Source organism: Nyctereutes procyonoides, unplaced genomic scaffold, assembly GCF_905146905.1.
Source record: "Nyctereutes procyonoides isolate TBG_1078 unplaced genomic scaffold, NYPRO_anot_genome, whole genome shotgun sequence".
Taxonomy (NCBI): Eukaryota; Metazoa; Chordata; class Mammalia; order Carnivora; family Canidae; genus Nyctereutes; species Nyctereutes procyonoides.
This window is the reverse complement of record NW_026575140.1, coordinates 29,010,657-29,025,236: the sequence shown is the minus strand read 5'-3', so window position 1 is coordinate 29,025,236 and position 14,580 is coordinate 29,010,657. Positions and strand designations below refer to the sequence as shown.

At 41.7% G+C, this 14,580-nt stretch overlaps 1 protein-coding gene across 1 annotated transcript in view; it reads right to left on the bottom strand.

Annotated features, from left to right (window-relative positions):
* DNAJC11 (DnaJ heat shock protein family (Hsp40) member C11) overlaps positions 1-14,580 on the bottom strand; it is a 75,195-nt gene that overhangs the window by 42,829 nt on the left and 17,786 nt on the right. The window contains exons 2-3 of the mRNA XM_055304954.1: positions 6,416-6,545; positions 4,251-4,324 (exon numbers count right to left, since the gene is read on the bottom strand). Coding sequence (XP_055160929.1) covers positions 4,251-4,324; positions 6,416-6,545 — 204 coding nt within the window. The remainder of the gene's footprint in view (positions 1-4,250; positions 4,325-6,415; positions 6,546-14,580) is intronic.

Below are 14,580 nucleotides of genomic sequence, written 5' to 3'. Positions count from 1 at the left end.
AGGAATTAAAAGACTGGAAAGTGTCAGGTTCTGCAGAGGCCAAAGCAGAACAAGATTTGTTTTCAGAAATTCTATAGCTGCCTGACCTTTGCGGACTGAATTAATAGCTGCACATTCCTTTCTCTCTGCCACACTGTGATGAGCTGAAGATGCAAATACTCCAAAGGTGTGAGGTCATTCCATTTCTAGCCGATTTTACATAGGTTTGGCAAACAGCTGGTACATAATCAGAGCTAACTGCGAAGTCAGGATGGTTGGCACCTCCAGAGCAGGGAAGAGCTGGGCAGGGCAGGGCAGAGTCCTGCTTCCCTGACATACTCTGTTCTTTCTGCCCTTCGCATACAGTGTGCCATGGTAGAGAAGGGTAGGAGACTGAGCCAGCTACAAGTCACACAGCACCTGGAACCCTGTGCTAGCTGGTAAATACCAGACATGTTCCATAACAGAGAGGATCACATGCAGCCCATGATTCTACACACCTGTATCATTTGCCTTAACTGTCCATTTACAAAGTAGGCCCATCCCTGTGCTAACCAGGAAGAGTGATTTACCCAGTGGACGAGGGGGCAGGGGTCCCTAAAAGCAAGGCTGTGTGGTAGAAGGACAGAAGGCAGACTCACCCACACTGCCTCTAACCTCCTGATGGCATCAGGTATGTGTGGGGGTTACTTCACTTCTCTAAGCTTCAGATCCCAGCTATGGATGAGGGGTTAAATTACAGGTTTCCCGAGATACTGTCTGGTCTGAAAATTCTGATTCTAGCTACTTGACTTTGGTTTTATTTATTTATTTTTATTTTTTTAAAGATTTTTATTTATTTATTCATGAGAGAGAGCAAGAGGCAGAGATACAGGCAGAGAGAGAAGCAGGTTCCATGCAGGGAGCCCGATGCAGGACTCGACCCCGGGACTCCAGGATCACACCCCGGGCCAAAGGCAGGCACTCAACTACTGAGCCACCCAGGCGCTCCTTGACTTTGGTTTTAGAACAATTTTAGAAAATTACTTAGAACTTTGGAAAAATTACAGACAGTACAGGAAGTTCTTGTACACCTTTCACTCCGCTTTCCCCACTGTTAACAAGGGACAGTTGCCAAATTCAACACCAACCCTAGAGTACTCCAAGGAACTGAACCCAGACTTTCTGGATTTCACTAGATTTTCCACTAACATCCCTTGTATGTTCTGGGATCTGGTCTAGGCTCTCGGCTTGCATTTTGTCATCTAGTCTCCTTAGTCTGTGAGAGCTTCTAAGTCTTTGTTTTCATGATGTTGACCAGATTGTAGCTGCTACTAAAGCAGGTTACTTTCCTAGACACCATAAGATTGATGTCAGAGACAGAGCAGAGTGAGACACAGATCACCTATGGGGCTGCAGACAGAATCTAGACCATGGACGGTCGGGGCCACAGGACGTGATCTAACACCTGCCGGTGCTACTGAGTTGTGCACTCTACTACACTAGCTGCTGTTACCAGCTTCAACACCATCAAGCACTCCCAGCTCAAAGCTGAGGCTTGCCATTCTGAAGTCAATTTCATTTTCACCCCGAGTATCCCCACAAACACCACTAATTAGCCTGGGTAACTAAAATGACTGGTTTCACAAGTGGGGAATGCTTGCACCTCTGCATCTCCTGCCTTTGGAATCCTGCCAGAGAACGACAAAGTCTCTTAAAGGTTAAAAGAAAATAAAGTGGGGGGCACTCGGGTAGCTCAGTCAGTTAAGTGTCTGCTCCTGATTTTGGCTCAGGTCATGATCTCAGGGTTGTGGGATCGAGCCCCCTGTGGGGCTCTGCACCAAGTGTGGAGTCTGCTGGGGATTCTCTCTCTACCTCTGTCCCTACCCACCCTCCTTATTCTTGCTCTCTTTAAAAAAAAAAAAAAAAAGAGACTGAAAACTTACTAATGGCTGAAAGCAGGGCCGGTATCTTTTGCAGCCTGCAAGCTCACATTTCCTCCCCAGTGCTAACCAACAGAAGGGGGTGACCCCCACCCCTGAGACAGGGAGAGGCCAATACGCCTGTGGAGGGCCCTGACGAAGGTGTCTCCGGAGCTATTGTTCTGACGGTGCGTTTTCTTTTTCAGCCACTGCCCGTGTGTTCAGACTAAGAGATAGGTGGCAAGTGGAGATCATCAGCAATTAGCAAAGTTTAAGAGTCAAAGAATATCAGCAGCAGCATGACGTGAACTCAGCTTCTCCCTGGGGAGGAAGCTCTGCCTGGAGCAGTGACGATGCCAGCCCCACAAAATGCTCCAGTTCAGTGAGACTCCTTTACCGCCCATAACAATGGGCTTAATTGCCCACCGTATGCTAGGCACCAATACATTTCTTAGTAAATATGTGGGGAGGTATTTTCATGTGCTCTTCCTTGAAAGCATTTTTATCTTCAGTGAAGGCTTAGTATCTCTCTCTCTCTCTCTCTCACACACACACACAAACACACAAGCTAATTCTGATCGATGAGAACTTGATTTCCTTATAAAGTAGCTTACAAAAATATATGAATATAAAAGCTTATCCATTCACCATCTGTGACAGTCTACATACTTTTATAATCATTACTGTGTGTGCGGTTTTGCTTTGTTTCTAATGGGGAGATAATCTGGTTTGGCGAGAGGAAGCCACGCAGCATTTTGCCAGGAAAATGTTACCCCGCTGGCTCCATTAGCTGGGCTAATGCTGCTGGGAATTAACAACCTAGACTCTAAAGGAGGGACATGTAAGAGAGGCTCCAGCCTTTCAGTGGCCCTGACTGCACCCATGAAAAACTGTAGCCAACCTACGTCTTCAAAAAACAATGGAGTCTGAACATGGTGTACAAAGGTTGAGGAGAAAGTCAATAAATAAAATGGGATTCTATTTTCCTTTTAGGATGGAGAAATGCTAAGCTATTAGACCCAAGGCTCTGCTACAATGAACTAATGTGACGTGAAGCACTGCTGTTTCCATCAAGCCAAAGGCTAGAAATCAAATGCCTACTGGAGCCAGGTGGGACACGCGGATGAAGGGCAGGTCAGCTGTAAGACAGCAAGTGGTGAGCGCTGGGGAAGGCCACGGCACAGCCCTACCCACGGGGAAGAGGCTCCTGAAATATGGTGGACTGCCCTTCACAGGGCAATTCAGGTATGTTGCTCCCAGATTTTCTAATTTTTTCAAGAGAAGAAAGACAACTGGATTTTTATGCAAAACTTCCCATTTTTAAATGTTAGCAACTACAGTTTATCATGTGGGCACCCAAAACATGGCCACAGGTAGAATATGGCCCATAAGCCACCGATATTAAGCAACAGTGGAAAGGCAACTAGAACCTGTCTTGATTCTCTTGTGCTCCTCATCTGAAAGCCTGTAGGAGGCTTTAATACTAGTTAGAGGAGACAGACTTACTGGCCTGAGATTAAATACCAAAAGAACTTCAAGGGTAATTTATACAGTGACAAGAAAGAAGTCAGCAATGCCCAACTTAACACTAACAGCCTCCCACAATTTCTTGGGCATCAGAACCAAGTTTCCTTAATGAAATTAAATCATAACACCTACATGTTCTTATAGCAACTTAAGAGTTTTATCACTAATTTTCATATTCATTTTCCCACTTGATCCTCATGCCTTCCTACTGCAGACAGTAACATGGACATGCTTGAGGCTCTGAGAGAGGCAGCAGCGTGAGGGAAAAGACAATCTTGTGAATTTTAGTGATTGTTTTCATGCAGCAGGGCTGCCAGGGAAACTTATTTCATTATGGGCACTTTCATGCTGTAGTTCACAACTATTCCAGGCTTCCATTTTGTTCCCACACACAACACATGACCAACACAAACACATCTCAGATCCGGTTACGTGTAAGCTGGGGCAGAGAGGGGCACAAAACTGTGCCAGATGGCAGGAAATGCATGTGGAGACAGACCTGGGCCCTGAAGAAATGGTCTTCCATCAGCTCCCTAACCAGCCTGTGCCCTCTCTTGGGTTAGAAATGACTGGGATCATCTATGCCCTTTGCTTTTTACAGGACAGGTTAGGACACTGAGGATCAGCTAGATCACTGCATGCCCAAGCACACAGAGGTACATGGATGCACAGCCTGGCCTAGACCTCAGTCTCTGAGACCAGAATACAAAGTGAAGAAGGTACTTCAGCATTTCCCAGTATTTCCCAGTGATCTGGGTTGTAGGACTGGGGGGGGGGGGGGGGGCTGTTGTTCTGTAGATGTGTGAGGAATCTTCTGGGACACTGACACGCGGTTTTTCTTACCTCCCATCCTTCCATTTCCAGTCCTCTCTTCCCATATATATCATAGATGGCCCTGGTCTGGGGGTCGCTAAGCACTGCAAATTAAAAATCACACATGTTTACAAAGCACACAATTCTCCTTCCAGACCTGGCAACATCATCAAGTATGTCCACCTCTTCTTCTTCCCTGTCCAGTCACAATTTCACCAAGAGGCTATCTTCATCCCCTGTGCATTTTTCCTCCTAGTTGCCTCTCAGATCTGATCTAGGATGTGCTTAAAGGTGGACATAAAGGAAAAATATTGGATTTTTCATGTCCAAGCTACTCTTAATTGTGAGATGCACCTTATAGGAAGCTGTACCCTAGAATCAGTAAAGAACAGTTATTTTTAACAGAATTAAGTTTCTGCCACAGCCTAAAATGGACCCAGGCTGAAAGAGTTAATTCCAGTTTCTAAAGCTTATTCAGACAGGCTCTGATTGTAAAAAAAGATGATTTACTACTTACTCTATTATAGCGTTTCACTACCTTCTAAGACAGTTGAGTGTTTTTTTTTCCTTTCCCACTTTTCTTCTTTTTTGTACACCATTTGAAAACACAAACACCTGTCTCTATGGTGGTGGCCACATTACTTAAGTTAGTATATCAGAAAAAGATTTCTCAGCAAGGGGCAGAGTTACTGAGAGGGCATCCAAACTGAACATAGTGTCAGGAAAGCCAATGGTCCTTGCTCTTCTCCTCTGCCAGCTTCTCTTCCAGACCTTTGAATCTTTTCTCCCTTGAGACTTCCCATATATTTTTAGGCCTAATTTAAAAAACGATGTAAATGATTCCATCCATATTCAAATCTAATGGGGAAGAAAGAAATGCTGACCACTGGAAAACGTGGGATGCAGACTTCTCGTGCTAATCTGTAGGATTTCATAGGGAATTATTTATTCACAGCTTTACTTTGGTCTCCCCGTTAGGATGAACACTGGGGCCAGGTCTGCTGCCGCAGCACTTCCACAAGCTCTGCTAGGGTTTTCTGTTAACTCTTCCCTGAATTTCCAAAACCACACGAACTGGCTACATGGGCAATTTAGACAGCAGTAAAATCAATGCAGCCATGCAGGCAACAGAGTACGAGAGAAGGATCAAGCTTTTGGTCAGGACCGCCGCAGAAGTGGTCTGAATGGAGTTAAGTCCATTGAAGACCCACTGCTGACCTCAGACATGTGCCACACGCCATAGCCCAAGTTTTACTCCTCAGTAAAATCTAATTATTTGGTAAAACCATAAAGTGAAATATAGCATATGCTTTTGTGTCTGCAATCAGAAGTCTTTCTGATTTCTGATTTCTGTAAAGAAACACTTTTCTAATTTTTGGTCTAAGGACCAAATCACCAAATGGCTCTGGAATAAACAACTTATTTTACTTAGTGTGTATCCTAAGAATGAATTAATATTTTTTTAATTTTTGTTTTTAAAACTGGCAACATATGCATAACACAGAATCAATTTCAGCCAATGATTCAGTGACATAAGGACATTCACATTGCAGTGTGTCCACCACCACTACATTGCTAGAGCTTTCCCACCATCTCCAACGGCAACTCTGGACCTATCAGTGATTTGAACACTTTATGCACAACTCCATCACAAAATTCTCTTCCTGAAGCACCTAACATGTAGTAAGCACAAAAACCTGAATTACTTGATTCTACTTCCTGTTGGCCTTCCTAACATCATTTTCCTCCCTTTGTTAGAACCTTTCCTTAACTGAATGCTCCAGAGCCAATAAAATCAGCGTCAGATGAAAAAAAAAAAAAAACAAAACACAACATTCCTGTACATCTTCTCATAAAAAAGAGAACAAAGAAGGCTTGTCTGTAGCGATCAGCCTTTTACCTCTAAGAGTTCCCTTTGGAAGAAAACCAGCGAGCGATTTAGAGCCCGAGTGCTCCCTGCAGCCCAGACCCTGTGTGCTGTTCTACCTGCACTCTCATTTCCCACTTACTGGACACATTGATTTCTAAAGCAAAATACTACTCTTTCAAAGGCCCCTGTCAGTAAAAAAGCACTAACCTAACCTCCTCTCTTATACACCTCTAAGGACTCTCTTTCTGTCCTCTACAAATCAAGTCTCTTAAAAATCGAACCGCTGCTTCCAGGGCGTCTGCATGAAGCCAAGCCCTCCACTGACCTTCATAAGCCTGGTGGACAAGGTTAAACAGTCGTTCTGCTTGTGATTTGAGCTCTGGGTCTCGGTGCTTGTCGGGATGGTAGAGCATACACAGCCTCCGGTAGGCAGCTTTCAGCTCTTCAGAAGAGGCCTACAGAAAGAAAAATCCAATTAGAGAACAATCGATGCTCCTTAAATATTATCATTATCAGAATCAGCCTTGAAATGGGAGCCTGTCAGCCACTTTCCAACATGTCTGTTCTCTGCACACAGGACATAATGAAGTTATGCTTTATTGCTTCAATGAGGCTTCTTTTTTTCAGTTAATAAAGTGATCAATTATGGACGTCAATATCAACTGTGTTTTGCTGGGAAAAGCTATCAGATGTGTCTCTATACGGTTTCAATGTGCTCTGAGCTGAAACTAAAAACGTCAGAGACCCGCTTACTTTTTAACTTAAGTTATTTGAGATAAATCATGCCAAGATGCTCTTAACAGAAAATTGGTGTAGACAGGAAAAAAGCTGTAGACCACTATACAGGAAATGGCATGCATTTTATTTGGTTTTCTGATAAAGGAAATTCAGAATATTTACCCTCAAAAATCAAAGACAAATTGTAAAACTAACACACGCCTCTGGTTCAACCTCTAATTCTAAAAGGTAGCACAGAAAGCAGGCAAAAATGCTTTGCTATCCTATAACAGGAACAAATGCCCTTCCTCCCAAACCCAGAATACCCCACTCCAATGCATACAGCCCCCAGTCCTCACACATCCTCAGTCTGAGGGAGAACATGGACTATGTGAAGAACAGATGACACGAAGTAAGTAGAATGGACTCTGCATGTGTTTTAGCCACATAGAAGGGACGGCAGGGGAGGATTGGGTGGAGGGGTGGTGGTGAGGACAAAACCCACATTCTACTTTGCCTGCCACACAGCTGAGTAGTTCTCAGAAACAGACCCCTCAGGGGCCCTAGGAACACTGAGCCACCTATCTATCTGCTAGCTCCTTGGGCCTGTTTTTGGTAAGTATTATGTCTGATTTTGTATCAGCCTCAGGGACTATTCTGATCTATCAGAGATGATGCTCAATAGGCAGCTCTATACAGATGATGGTCAGGTAAAGAATATTTTATTTTGGGAGACAACTCCCTCACATTTCAGGGAGTCCATTTTTGGGTTGCCAACATGTCAAGGGGGCCTGAAAAACCAGCCATCTGGCCACCCACCAGGTCCCGGGTGACAATGCTGGGACCAACGGTGCCCTAGGAGCAGGTCTCAGAACATGCATCTGTAGGGAGAAGCTTATAGGGTCTAATCAAGTGATCAAGGGTACAAGGGAAAACGTTAGAACCTATTTTTCAATAATTTCCACAACTTTTTGGTATCTTCCAATTCCAGGACTCATGAGCTTTTTCCACTAAGGGAAAAAAAACAAAACTTTATTATATTCTAGTAGTAATTTTTGGCACAAAATGTAAACACTTTATATGAGACTAAGTTATTTAGATGCTAGAAAACCAGCAACGTTGTACAAGTTTACAAAAAGTTTTTAAAAATTTTTTAAAAAGATTTTTTTTTGCTTTTGTTTTAAGGATTTTATTTATTCATTCATGAGAGACAGAGAAAGAGAGAGAGAGAGAGAGAGAGAGAGAGAGAGAGAGAGAAAGGCAGAGATACAGGCAGAGGGAGAAGCAGGCTCCACGCAGGAAGCCCACTGCGGGACCTGATCCCGGGGCTCCAGGATCATGCCCTGGGCCAAAGGCAGGTGCTAAACCACTGAGCCACCCAGGGATCCCCATGGATTTTCATTTTTTTGAGAGAGAGAGAGTGTGAAAGAGCACATGAAAGCATGCGGGGGCAGGGGGAGGGGAAAAGGGACAAGAAGACTCCCTGCTTGAGCGGGGAGCAGCTTGGGACTCCATCCCAGGACCCCAAGAAGATGACCTGAGCCAAAGGCAGACACTTCACCAACTGAACCCCTCCAGGCACCCCTACCAGAGCTTTTAAACAAGGAAATAACTCCAAAAGAAAATAGCACCATGACTAGTAAGATGTGTCAGTTGCATGTGCCCAGTGCCCGTTGGTGCCCTCAGGACAGTGTCTTCACCTCTAAGCAAGCCCATGGCTTCTTCATCTGGGGAGGAGGTGGCCGGCTGGCTGACTTCTCTGAGCCTTTCCAGCTCTGACTTCACATGATCTGTTATCCAGAAAAGAAAGAGCTATCCTTGAGCCCCTCAGCCTGTGCTTTAAACCAAACATGGACCTTAACTGCTTATTTGGACAGAGGCTCATCTGCATGTAGTTTTATTTTTTTTTATTTATTTTTTATTTATTTATGATAGTCACACACACACAGAGAGAGAGAGAGGCAGAGACACAGGCAGAGGGAGAAGCAGGCTCCATGCACCCGGAGCCCGACGTGGGACTCGATCCCGGGTCTCCAGGATTGCGCCCTGGGCCAAAGGCAGGTGCCAAACCGCTGCGCTACCCAGGGATCCCTGCATGTAGTTTTAAATCAGCAGCTCCTTGGAAAGTGTCAAAGACCCTGCTGACTGAGCCTCCCTTGGCCTCCAAGAATCAGGCAGGTGCTGCCCCATGCTAGCACCACTGTCTTTCTTCCATCTTCTCTTTGGTGCAACCTCTGAGAATTACAATGAACAACTTGTAGTTGGCTGCCTTCTCTTTCTCTCCATCTGCTCATCTACAAAATTTCCACTGTGGTGACACATCGACCTCCAAGTTTACTGGTAAAAAAACACAGGCTTGGGGCAAACGAGCTTCTGACCTTTAATTTGCTCATTGGCAAAAGGAGATGACAACTCTCAGGGACGGGGAGACAATGAAACGAGAGGTGACCATACAGGGCTTCACAGTGTACCCAACACACAGCACAAGCTTGTAAGTGTGGTTCTTGTAAAACCTCTTCCTTGTTTTCTCAACTTGAAATTGTGAACAGTACCTCTCTCCTCAAAGTCACTGTTGGAAGTAAAGGAAGAAAGACCTGTACAGTGCTCAAGCATGCTGTGCACACAGTAGGGAGCTGGTCACTCTGGCTACCCTAACTGTCACAAGTGAAGCTTGATCCTCTGAGGTGGCCTGCATGCAGAAATCGGAACAGTCCAGAGAGAAGGCGTCACTGCGGCATGGGGTGGCAGGAGTGCTCATTTGTGAAGCGGTCCTGGTTTGTGAAAATTCACTGAACTGCAAGCTTATGATGAGTGCCGTCTTCTAGATGTACCTTCTATTTCAATAGAGAACACAAGACTCCATAGAAGAGACGTGTCTCAACATTCCGATGTCTGCAGGTTTTTCTCCTTTCTCCTACAACTGGCTTCTTTCCCTGCCAAGATCAATCATGCAATACATTTCTTGCCACACCTGGCCAGTACGCCAGCTGTACCAAAACCCATTGTTTTAAGCAAATACGTAATAGTTAACTAAATAAAGTAGATCTTCTCCAAGTAGGTTTACCTATGTAATGATATAAAAAAGGGCTTGTACCTTCCTAGACAGCAATTATAAATTATTTTCTTTCTGCAAATTTTAATTGTTCTTTCCAGCATCTCATAAAAGTTACAAGTGCACGATTAGACAGATCTGGCTGACTTCTAACTTAGGCTGCTGTTTCCTGGTTGTTAAAACTAGATGACAAGGGGGCGGAATATCTAATCTGCAAGGCCTTCTGTAATCATATTAATAAATGGCTTAATGTGCTATTGATTAAGTAATAGAAATGAGAGGTTTCATTTTTAATAAATATTACATTCAATAGAAGATTAGATTGGGCCTTTCATCATAACTGAATAGCTAAGGTCACTGAGTCGATATTTCATAAATGATAAACTCTTAATCATAAAAACACTGATATCATTTCAAAATCTGTGATATCATTAAAAATGAAACCTCTAGTTGCAGACTCATTTCTAAAATCCTACATAAAATTAAGAGGTGTATTGTGCTTTTAAGTCTGAAAAGTTTCATCATCTCAATCATCTGATTCTATTTTTAATGTAAAGTAAATCTATTATAAATTAACTTCAGAGATCATAAAACTCACAGTAAAAAGGTCCTCTGTGACCTGACTGTAGAGTTTAGTGGTCTGTTAAAATGGTTGGATTCAATGCTATACAACACAAAAATGAAATTCCTGCAGTAGGGCACAAAAATAAAAGGCTTCCAGATTAGAAAGGAAAAACTAAAACTCCGTATTTGCAGACATCATTTACATGGGAAATAACCTATAAAAAAGCTACTAAGTGATGTTAGCAAGGTCATGGGGCTACGGGGTCAATAAGCAAATATCAATTATTCCTATAAGCTAAAAAGTGAAATTTAAAAAGACAATACCATTTAGAGCACCATCAACAAACATGAATTGCTTAGGGATGGATGTAATGAGCATGTGGAGGGCATGTCTGAGGACAACCCCAATACACTGCTAACAGAGATTACAGACTAGAAACAATGGAGGAATAAAACCATCTTCATATATCAGAAGGGTCAATACTATTAAGATGCTACATTTCCCCAAAGCTATAGATTCAATGCAACCCAAAATCCCAGCAGGCCTTTTTCTGTAGAAAGAAGACAAGCTAATTCTAAAATTCATGTGGAAAAACAAAGGACATGGAGAAAAATAAATTTTATTATTTTTTTTAATTTTTTAAAAAAATTTTTATTGATTTATGATAGTCACAGAGAGAAAGAGAGAGAGAGAGGCAGAGACACAGGCAGAGGGAGAAGCAGGCTCCATGTACCGGGAGCCCGACGTGGGATTCGATCCCGGGTCTCCAGGATTGTGCCCTGGGCCAAAGGCAGGTGCCAAACCGCTGCGCCATCCAGGGATCCCCCCTAGTTATTTTATTAGCCAAAATAGTTGAAAAATAACTGGTGGACTCACATTACTTAATTTTAAGATTACATGGCTACGGGAATCAAGACAGTGTGGTACTGGTGAAAGAACAGATGTAAATGTCAATCCACAGAGGTAAGTCCACAAATCAACCCCCTATATATAGCCATGTGATTTTTGACAAAGATGTCAAGATGGTTCAACGGGGCACAGATAGTCTTTTTAATACATGATGCTGAAAGAAGGGGAACATCCACATACAGTAAAGTGAACCTTGGCCCTTACCTTGTGTCACAGGTAGGGGACACATGAAGACCTTCAGAGAAACAAAAACAGATAAACAAAAGGTGAGGGAGTTCATTACCACTACATCCGTCCTGCAGAAAATACTCCAGGGAGTTCTGCAGGTTGACATGAAAGGACAATAGACAGTAACTCAAAGCCATGTGAAGAATTAAAATTAAACACATGGGCAATTATGAAAGCTAGTGTTACCGTAAAAACAGGCCCTGACGCCACATTTTGCTTTCTTAATAATTTAAGTGACTAACACATTAAAAAAATTATTAGACTAAAGGCTGATCCTTTGTGACTTTGGCTTGTAACTTCGTATTTTTTTTACATAAGAATCTAAAGCATTATAAAAAACAATTATTAGATGGGGCATCTGGGTGGCACAGTTGGATGGGTGTCCAACTCTTGGCTTCAGCTCAGGTCATGATTTCAGGATCGTGAGATCAAGCCCCGGGTTGGGCTTCACACTCAGTGGGGAGCCTGCTTGGGATTCTCCGTCTCCCTCTCCCTCTGCCCTTTCTAATCGTGTGCATGCTCACTCTTCCTCTCTCTAAACTAAATAAATCTCAAAAAACAAAACAACAACAAAAAACCCCCCCACAAACCTAAAAAACCCAAACCCACAACCAAACTAGGTTATTTTTTGGACACCCAACATATAAAGATGTAATTCTGTGACATCAATAACTGAAAGACTTGAGACAGAGCAGTATAAAAATGAGCTTTTGTACACTCTAGAAGTTAAGCTGGTATAAATTCAAAGTAGAATGGTAGGGTGTTGAATGTAACCACAAAGAAAACAGTTACAGAATACACATGAGAAGAAAAGAGAAGGGAGTTAAAATGTTTCACTATAAAAAAAATTGGCTAAACACAAAAGACCACAATTTGGTAATTAAAGGACAAAAAAGAGGGCACAGAAAGGAAATGGCAAAACGGCAGAAATACGACCCTACTTATCAATAGTTACTTTATTATTATTTTAAAATATTTTATTTATTTATTCATGAGAGACGCAGAGAGAGAGAGAGAGAGAGAGAGAGAGAGAGAGAGAGAGGCAGAGACATAGGCAGAGGGAGGAGAAGCAGGCTCCATGCAAGGAGCCTGATACGGGACTCGATCCTGGGAATTCGGGACCATGCTCTGAGCCAAAGGCAGATGCCCAACTGCTGAGCCATGCAGGTGTCCCTCAATAGTTACTTTAAATGTTAGTGGATTAAAGTCACCAATAAAGAGACAGAGTCTAGCAGGATGAATTAAAAAAAAAAAATCATGACCCAGCTGTTTGCTACCTACAGAAAGACTTGCTTTAGAAGCAAAGACAAAAATAAAAGTTGAAAGGATGGAAAGATATCTCTTGCAATCAGTAACCAAAAGATAGGGGTGGCTCTACTAACATCAGACAAAATAGACAAATCAAAAAGGGTTACAAGAAACAAGGAAGGACAATATATATTAATACAAAACTCAATATAGCAAGAACATATAGCAATTATAACTATTTATTACCAGTCAAAATATATGAAAAATTGACAGAATTTAAAGGAGAAATAGAGTAAAATTTCAATATTTTGGTCCAATAATATAGAGAATAACCAGCCAGAAGGAAGGATCCAGGGGACCTGGACAACACAGTAAGCCAATGAGACATGTACAGAATATTCTAACAGACATGTACAGAATATTCTACTCATGACAACAGAACATGCATCGGGATGTGTGCACATCAGGACCAAGGCAAAGATGTCTGCTTTTACCACTTCTATTCAACATAGTATTGGAAGCCCTAGCCAGAGCAATTAGATAAGAAATAAATGGCATCTAAATCGGAAAGGAAGAAGTAAAATAATCTGTTCCCAGATTGTATGATCTTATATGAAGAAAATAAACAATTCCACCCACCCACAAAATAACCTGTTAGAATTAACAGATTTTAAACATTGCAGGATACAAAGTCAACACACACAAACTAGTTTCTATACACTAAAAATCATCAATCTATAAAGGAAATTAAGAAAAACACTTCCACTTATAATAGTAAAAGAATCCTGTAATTCATCTAACCAACGAGATAAAAGACTTTTTATGAGAACTATGAAACACTGCTGAAAGAATTAAAGAAGACATAAAAGAACCCCAACATTCCACATCAATGTATTGGGAGACTTAATATTATTAAAATGTTACTACTACTCAAAGCAACTAAAAGATTTAGTACAATCCCTATCAAAATCTCAATGACAGTTTTTGCAGAAATAGAAAAATCCACCCTAGAATTTGCATGGAATCTCAAGGGATCCCAAAGAGCCAAAATAATGTGGAAAAAAAAAAAAAAAAACAAAGTTGGAGGATTCATATTTCCTTATGTCAAAGCTTACTACAGAGCTACAGTAATCAAAGTAGTGTGGTACTAGAATAACAACAGACATGTGGACCAACAGAATAAGATAGAGGGTCCAGAAATACACATATATTCACATATATGGGAAGATGCCAAGACTACTCAATAGGGAAAGGACAGCTTTTTTTTTTTTTTTTTTTTCAACAAATGGTGCTGGGAAAACTGGATGTTCTTATGTAAAAGAATGAAGTAGGACCCTTACTTAATGTCATATATAAAAGTTAACGCAATTGATTTTTGTGCGTTCACTTCATATCCTACAACTTTGCTAAAATTATTAATTTTGTTCACTAAAAATGGATGAAAGACCTAAATATAAGAGCTAAAAGTGTAAATAAAATTCTTACAAGAAAACATAGGGCAAAAATTTCATTACGTTGGATTTGGCAATGACTTCTCGGATATAATATCAAAGGCACAAGCTATAGAAGAAAATATAGAAAAGCTGAACTCAAAACTAAGAACTTTTGTAAATCAAGGGATACCATCAAGAAAGTGAAAAAATTATCTGTAGAATGGGAGAAAATATTTGCAAATCATATATCTAATAAGGGATTAATATTCAGAATATATAAAGAACCCCTAAAACTCAACAAAAACAACCAACCTAATTAAAAATTGATAAAGGACTTG